The sequence below is a fragment of the Rhipicephalus microplus genome, chromosome 1 (assembly GCF_043290135.1).
Source record: "Rhipicephalus microplus isolate Deutch F79 chromosome 1, USDA_Rmic, whole genome shotgun sequence".
Lineage (NCBI taxonomy): Eukaryota > Metazoa > Arthropoda > Arachnida > Ixodida > Ixodidae > Rhipicephalus > Rhipicephalus microplus.
Genome location: NC_134700.1, coordinates 168,392,376 through 168,400,750, shown reverse-complemented (window position 1 = coordinate 168,400,750; position 8,375 = coordinate 168,392,376). Strand labels below are relative to the sequence as shown.

Sequence of the window (8,375 nt, the reverse complement as noted above, 5' to 3'; positions counted from 1 at the left end):
TGCCCTCGGTCACCCAACAGAACACCAGACCAAGCGTAGTACAATATTTACCTAGCTGCGTGTCTATCGAAATTTTGTTCCCTCTACATCAAGAGGCACATGTGGGACACAAGACTCCTAAAATGAGAACTCGAATTTTCACACGTACAACAATGCAACGAATTAGAATACCACATAAAGTTGGCCCCTTGAGATCACATTGAACGAGAGCGCTCAGCCCAGGTCGTGATGAGGTCAAAATTTTGCCCCGAATTGCCAGCCAGAAACCGAAAGGTTGAGAAGGTACTAGCTAGAACGCACTGCTCAATGCACCTGCATTAGCGTTTAGCTTTCCTTTTTTTTTTAGCGAACGTCAAAGTTGCGCTGTCGGAGTATCATGCTCCATCTCAGTAACCGGCCACTTTTAGGCGACGATACCTATGCGGTACCAAGAGCGGCTCACACTTGCGACGTTGCACAGGGGAACAACGATACGGCTTGCTACGGATTGACTCCTCACCGCTTAGCTCGATATCGTATTCGATCACCCTCGTGTTTCCGGGGCGGTCCGAAAACACGTCTCCAAACTCGGAAACAATCCTTCTCAGGTCCTCCTTCCGGACTTCACTTAACCTAGGCTCTAGGTTTATCTGCTTCAAGATTACCTCCGATCCCCCTTCGATTACCTCACTAGAACTCAAAACTTCCGCTCCCTCTTCCTCTGAAGCACTTAAAAGTAAATTTACGACTGCTTTCAAGTTACTGTGATGAATTTTGTTCGGCCGCCTTCCTAATTTCACTTCATAATTCGTATCGGGGAGCTTCGATATTACATTGGCAGGCCCTTCCCAATCAACCTCAAGCTTGTTCCTTTTGGATGGCTGCAGTAGCATTACCTGACTTCCTACTTCAAAAGCGCGCTTCTTCACAGATTTCTCGTAGTGCTCCTTCGACAGCACTTTTGCCGTGTTTTGTGGCTTTCCACTAGCGCTTTAATCGAGAGGTCCTCACGCTGCTCTCGAATGAGCGTCTCTCGATCAACTCTCGACAGCTCCCTCCAACTTTCCGCTACAGGCGAGAGCGTTGCAACCCTCTCGCTCTGACTCAATGGCGCCATGTCGTCTCCCCCTACGCATACCGCGCCGGTCGCTTCGGCGACGGGCCGCTCGCGTGACTGCTCACATGACTCACGCGGAAAATTTCCTTTCTGGGGTTCCGTCGACCCGCCGACAAGGTCATTTGAGAGTTCACCGCATTGAGCAAGATCAAGCTTCTGCGAAAGGTTTCGCGCTTGCGATCACATGAGGGCCATGTACGCTAAGTTGGGGAAGAACGATTTGCCCTGCTCTTTGAGAAGCTGCTCTGAGTTGTTGGAGAAAAGATAAGGAAAACGATCGTTTAGCGCGGCAGACACAGCCGCTTCGGTGCGAAGCTTACCGAACGGGCCTTCAATGACAACCGTAGCTATTGGTAGGCAAGCACTCTGCTCCTCGGCGACTTGCCTGATCCACGCGCGTTCTCCTGTAAAGTCACCCGGAGACACCAATGAAGGATGGAAAACGTCCATGGTTGCCGCTGAGTCTCTAAGTGCTCGGCACGTTTTCTCATTCACCCTAATTTCTTGGAGATACGGCTCCAACAACCGCATGTTTTTTTCTGATTCTCGGATCGTAGCGAAGGCAAACTTTTCCTGGCAGTTTCTCGTGATGTGTCCTTCCTTTTTGCAGTTGTAGCAGATTAGCGGCTTCCGTTTGTTTTCCGATTCAAATGCCCGTGTGGTAGAAACCTCACTCGATTTCTCCGCTTCTGTTTGTCCTTCCCCTACAGTGTCCTTCGTAAGAGACGGGTCCTTCTTGAAATTACGGTGCGGAGCGGGTTTCCGTTGATCAGGTTTCCTTGAAAAGCCCTCTTTCCTTTCATCCTTTTCCACGCGCACTGCCCTGCTGTGCAACTTTCGACGAGTATAATACTCCTCAGCTAACTCTGCTGCCTTGTTTAGCTGTACTTCACCCAGTTTGTCCTGCAGCCAAAGTTTGACATCCTCCTCGATGCAGCGGTAGAATTGCTCCAATGCAACGCATTCCACCACTTTATCGCGGTCGTCATAAACACCTTCGCCCTTGAGCCATTCAATTAAATCGGCTTTAAGACGAAACGCGAAGTCAACGTGTGACTCATTCCCCTTTTTAGCATACCGGAACCTTTGCCTGAAAGCCTCGGGTGACAACTTATAACGTCTTAAGAGCACTTCCTTAACCACGTCATAGCTCTCAAACGCTTCCCTTGACAAGCAAGTTATCCCGTCGGACACTTCGCCGGGAAGAAGAGCTAACAGGTTCCGCGCCCAAAGAGACCGCTCAAAAGCGTTTCGCTCACAGACGTGTTCAAACTTGACGAGATACTTCGCCATGTCCTCGCCTACTACGAACGGTGGCAGTTGGTCCCGAATTCTAAAACCGCTGACCTGAATCGTCGGAGAAGCTACGCTAGGCGCCTGCGAACACTGTAGGATTGCCAATTCTATTCGTTTCACCTCGAGGCGCTCCTGTCTCTCGGCCTCCTCGCGCTCGCGACGTTCGCGCCTTTCAGCTTCTTCACGTTCGCGAGCTTCGCGCCTTTCAGCTTCCACACGTTCGCGAGCTTCTCGCCTTTCAGGCTCCTCACGTTCGCGAGCTTCTCGCCCTTCAGCCTCCTCGCGGCGTGCTTTGATATCCACCCAGGCCTCATCGACTTCCTCAGCCGACACTCCCTCATGCTTCATGATCTCAAGGATCGCTTGCTTTCGTTTCGCACGGCCCAAAGTAATGCCGAGTTCCTCACAAATTTCGATGAGTTCCTTCACTTTAAGGTTCTCCATCGTTCACACTAGCCTCTTGCTGTTTGCCCCTGTTAAGAATCTACTTGCCGTACCCACTATAAGCCTAATAGCAAGACACGCAAGCAATTTTTCACACTCCCGTGTTTACCCCCTCCGCATTAACTTTGGTTTCAAAGCACTTCGACTTGGCTTGAAACGATCAAAGCTCACTTCAATGCTTCACACAGCCCTTCTCTAAACTACTACAATCTGAGCTAGAGTAGTCTGGTGAACTGAGGGGAAAACATCAGCCACTCACCGCAACGATGTCGCTGACGCCGGCTGATCCCGCAGCTGCCAACCACTGTTGCGAAAGACGGTGCCTCCGAAATCCTACCGCTGACCTCCACTGTTGCGACGCTCACCTCCGACGACGTTACGAAGGGCGCCTCGAAATCTCATGCAACCACTGTTTCGAAAGACGGCGACGCCAACACGGTCCCGAAGGCGCCACTGCTTCGAACTCCGCCGGGAAGGTCACCAGCCGTTTGGTAGCGTAGGTTTCTCAGCTCGCGACTGCTTCTGCGCAGAGCTGATAGACGAGCGGACGAGACGACGGTGAGTTAAACAAGGTTTATGTACAGCATATATACAGAGGCGTTACAAATTCGGCACTGGGGCCGACAGAGACTCGAAGAGCCGAGCTCTCCTCTCTAACCCATAGGTCTGCTCTCAAACGGGTCCGCTCTGACACACATGTCAGCTTTCACCTAGGACCGCCGATCGCGACGCGCCGCAGGGCTTCTTTTATATGCACCGGGTCCAACTCAAATGTCCAACCAGAAGCGCCGCTGGTCGTCAGGGCAGACTCCTCCAATGGGGTCGCCGCTGGGCCGCGTCAGACCCCCAGACATGAAGACGCCGGTTGTTTACTCGACGGGCTCGCTTCCACGTGCGCTGACTCACTGCACGTGGGCGCCAGAAAGGCGCCGCGCGTGTTTACGCCGTTGAGTTGTTCGCGTCAGGCGGACTGGCCTTGACACAGATTGCCTTTTTCAGAGGCACGGCCGTTCGCTGTGGACTCGCAGGCATAACAACATGTAGTAAGAAGTAAGCGTGGGGTATATATAGCCCCTACTTTGCAGGGACATGTCTGGCACAAGGGAGCACTTGCGTTTCAGGATGAACTTTAACAAATACAAACCTGTAGCACTATATTATACGACCTGGTTACGTGTGTTTGATGACGTAGCACAAGACTTTTAATCAGCCATGCTAATAAAAAATGTCTCATATTTATTTATTAAAATATGGCCACAAAAAAGGCTATATGTACAGTGGCCGGAGCAATGTACCGAACTCATTCTCAGTGCATTTGAATGTTTCACACGACTAATATAACTGCGTTTAAAAGGTAATAATCGTTTTGGGGGTTTGACGCGCGAAAACAATCATAATATTTGGAGACACGCCGCAGTGGATTAACTGTGACTGTCCTCGAGGATAATTGTGACCGTCTGGTTATTTTGATCTGCCAGTCTTGTTAATTATGTGCTGTAATTTACTAAGTTTGTTGTGATTGTCTATTACGACACGTGTAGCACTTCCTTATGGTTCGTTAACTTGTACTTCTTCGTTTCTACAATATCAGAATGACTATTACATATCTTGGTTACGCAATTTAAAACAAAATGTATTTTCTTGATCTGTATGGATACCTTCTGCGTCATTTTTCTGTGTAATGATTATACGTCGAGACGATTCCTCTCATAAATTATCAAAATCGCATTCACACACTATGTAGGACTAGATAGTCAAAAGCCGGGTAGCAAAAAGGTAGTAACGTGGCAAGAAAACTAGTAACGGCAGCAGTTACTACCTTTTTTTCATTTCAGTTACTAACTGTTTACTAACGTAGGTAGTAAAGATGTCGCAAAAAGTTAGTAACGGTTGCAGGTAGTAACTGTTTACTAACGTAGGTAGTAAACAGGTATCAAAAGAGTAGTCACGGTCGAAGAAAGGTAGTAACCACTGCAGTTACTACCTATTTGCCTGCAGTTGCTATCTTTTTCCTAACTTTTTATAAGAGTGTACGCGTACTTTGCCCAGCTTAGGGAAGGGGAGTGACGCTCCCTCGCGCGCCCTTATCTCGCGATGACGAAGTCGTACGCCTTGGCTAGCCTCGGGCTTTACTTGGAATGATTCTGCTGTAGTTAGCGGGCGCACAAAGATCAGTGCAATCTTTGCAATCTCCGTTCGCGAAAAGCGCGCGCTTTTCAGACTCAGCGAAGTAACAAATCATTATTCGCGTGCATCCGTACCTGTGAGTACGTTTCGTGCGTAATTTGTTCGCGAGAAACGGGGAGCACGTTTTGATCTGCTTTCCATTCTGCGCGTGACCTTTCAAATTGTTGCTATCGCGTTCATTGCTTCGCCTTTGCGGCAAAGCTGTGACTTCTTTGTCTCTGTTTATTTCTACTTCATTCTTTCTCTGTGTTATTCTTGGTTCCATTTTCTTCTCTCTTTCTCAATCACATTTTTTTCTCTATATTTATTCGATTGTCGCTCATTTTGTGTCACTCTGTCTTTGTGTTTTCTCTGTTTATTTCTCACTCTCCCCCTCTGTATTTCTTTGTGAAATTTTCTTTAATTTCTCTTTCTCTTTATTTCGTTCTCTCTGTGCCCATTTTCTCATTCTTAAGAGTCGTTGCATCTCACGCCGTACAAATCGGGCGCACGTGTTCGGGGGGGGGGGGGGGGGAGGGGGGAAGGAGTCGAAGAAAGAGATGAAGTGTAAGAAAAAGAGGACAAAGATTGCACGTGGCTATTCACTGTCTGTAGGCGCGAAACGGCGTAACATTAAGCTTAGCAGCTCCGCTGTAAAAGGAACAACAACGAAAGAAAGCGTGTCTAAAATTCAGTCCTTGTTACAAGCGCCCAGAAAAAGACACTTCGCCGCTTCGACTTCCAGCGACGCAACTTCATTCGGCTGCTTATTGCTGATTGTGCCCAGCGTGTCGTGAAAAACTTCAACTTACAGTCGTCGCGGCCCCTTGTTTTGATTGTCGGCCGCCGCGGCCGGGTCACTGCTTCCGACTTGACGCAAGACCAGTGCGCATAATTTGGTGACGTCACGGTCCTTCGAGCGACGACTCTTCACGGCGTGACGAAAGCGCGAACACGATAATCGTAACCGCACGCTTTTGCGCGTCCTCGTTTGACTGTTGAGCGTGACCGCTGGTCCAAACAGCGGTATGACGTCACAGCGCCGACTGCGCAGCTGTTGTGTTCGTTGGAGGTCTCGTGAGGTCGTCCGCTTTCCTACACTTCGGGAAAGTGGGAAAAATCGTTTGTGTATGAAAACTTCGCACCTTACGCTGAAGCTTTGCGCACTCGACTGCAGCTATCTAAACAAAGAGCCTAAGTAAGTCGGGAAGAGTAGCTTGGGCTTATCGGCACACACAACGTGGGTCGAATAGCGCGCACTTGGATATCGACGGAGTGAGCATAAGCGTGAACGGAGTGCGCAACGCGACACAACTGCTAACTTTTCAAAAGTGTTCATCTGAAAAGAGCAGAGGAAGAGAAAGACTTATAAATGTGGACCTGCTGTAATGCTATCTTCTGTTATTTTCATAACTCGTGTTCCCAATCTGTACATAAATCTTGCCGTCATTTTTTTTTTTAGCGTTTGTTGGTGCGTACCATTCCACTCAAAAATCCTATGTAAACGAGATAGGCGCGATAAACATACAACGTGCACCCTGGTGAGGAAACTTCACTTCGGCGAAGCGTGCATGTGTGTCATGTTGAGTGCGCAACAAAACGCCGATACTCTTTTTTTTTTGTTTTAGCCCTTATTCGTTTTTTTCATTTGTGCAAAATATGTTATGCGTTTGCATCGGAGAGACCCGACGCTAAAAGTGTAAATGAGGTTATCTGGCCAAATTAAATAAGGGACAGTTAGGCACTTTAAGTGATACCGGAAAGTCATGCGATGTTTTTTTTTTGTTCTGGTTATGGCTCTAATATTAATATTAACGTATTAAAGGGGTAAATGCGACAGGCTTTACGGCTATACCGAGTGGTTCGCAATGTCTGTATAGAAACCATGTGTCAATGTGTCAACTATACCAATGACAAACATGTTCTCTCTTCGTAGCAGTGTGTTCAAGACTTGGGAATCGGCAGAAGACCCGAGCCTTCACTTGCGACTAAAATGCGTGACGTGTTCTTTGCTCCTGCTCAGTATATAACGAAAGAGCTTTCAGTGCGAGAATTATATGCATGTGCTCAAATACTAATTTTGTTGGATTTAACGTCCAAAAACCATGGTGCGATTATGAGAGAAGCCGTAGTGGAAGGCTCGGGAAATTTCGACCACGGGTGTTCTTTAACGTCCACCTAAATCTAAGTACACGGGCATTTTCGCCTTCATCGAAGATACGGCCGCCGTGGCTGGGACTCGATCCCGCGACCTATGGGCCAGCAATCGAGCACCATTTCCAACAGACCACAGTGGTGGGTTATACTCAAAGACTGAAATACTGCATATATTCTTAGGCGTGCTCGTGTTACGATCCACTGAAACATTTCCCGTGAATAGGGCCGAAATCAAGCACCAGGAGAGGGATCGCGCGGGCCGCAAAGGCCGAAATTGCTGCTGCGCCTGGTACACCTTGTGGGTAATATAGGAAATGTCCACACATCCACGTCCGACACCCGTTGAATGTGTAACATCGAGGAAAACGACCTCAGCGCGGACCATTCGAGAACCATGCATTCCCGTTTCTCCTGCATTTCCGATGGAGGCGGAAATGTTGTGGGCCCGTGTGCTCAGATTCGGGTACACGTTAAAGAACCCCAGGTGGTCTAAATTTCCGGAGCCCTCCACTACGGCGTCTCTCATAATCATATAGTGGTTTTGGGATGTTAAACCCCACATATTAATCAATCAATCAATTCCAGTTCCTCTCCTTGCATTAATTTGAAAATTTTCGGCGTGGTCTATCGTTAGTCGTGACCCCGATGATCCATTCCATCCATTTTATCTGTGCGACGCACTGTTCTTTTCCGCCCAGAGTCGCGCAGGCGACCGGAAGGAGACAGGGCGGCATAACGGTCACGACTGTCCGAGCAGAACGGAATAAAAAGAGCAGAAATAAAGAAAGATGCATTAGAGAACAGCAAAGGAGGAGGGGGGGGGCGGCGTGCCGAACGTAAAAGCGAGCGTTCGTGTGTCGAGAGGAGCGCGCGCGAAAGAGCGGCGTGCGTACCGAAGAAAAGGCGGGCTTTACCTTAATGGTTGGAGCGGGTTCGCGCGGCAGTGCAGCGTGCCGCAGACTGTGCGCGTTCTTGCTTTCTCTTTTTCTTTTCTTTGTAGCCGCGTTTTCTTCGACGCTTTAGACTTGTTCCGCGAGAAGAAAACCGTTCACCAGCTGACGCAAGAAGCCTGCAGCGCTTGCGCACGCTCCCCGGGTTGGCCCTGCGGAGGGACGCGCGGTAACTTGTCTCTCGGTGTTCTGCGCATCCATCTGGCGCTCACGTGACGCAGACGATGAACCGCGCTATACCATGCCGCTGATGGGCTGCTACCGTT

General features: G+C 49.0%; 1 protein-coding gene across 1 annotated transcript in view; it reads right to left on the bottom strand.

Moving 5' to 3' along the window:
- Positions 1-958: 958 nt before the first annotated feature.
- The window catches only part of LOC142802704 (uncharacterized), a 200,421-nt gene continuing 193,004 nt past the window's right edge, over positions 959-8,375 (bottom strand). Inside the window, exon 2 of the mRNA XM_075887693.1 lies at positions 959-3,368. Coding sequence (XP_075743808.1) covers positions 1,277-2,836 — 1,560 coding nt within the window. The 5' untranslated portion in view covers positions 2,837-3,368 and the 3' untranslated portion in view covers positions 959-1,276. The remainder of the gene's footprint in view (positions 3,369-8,375) is intronic.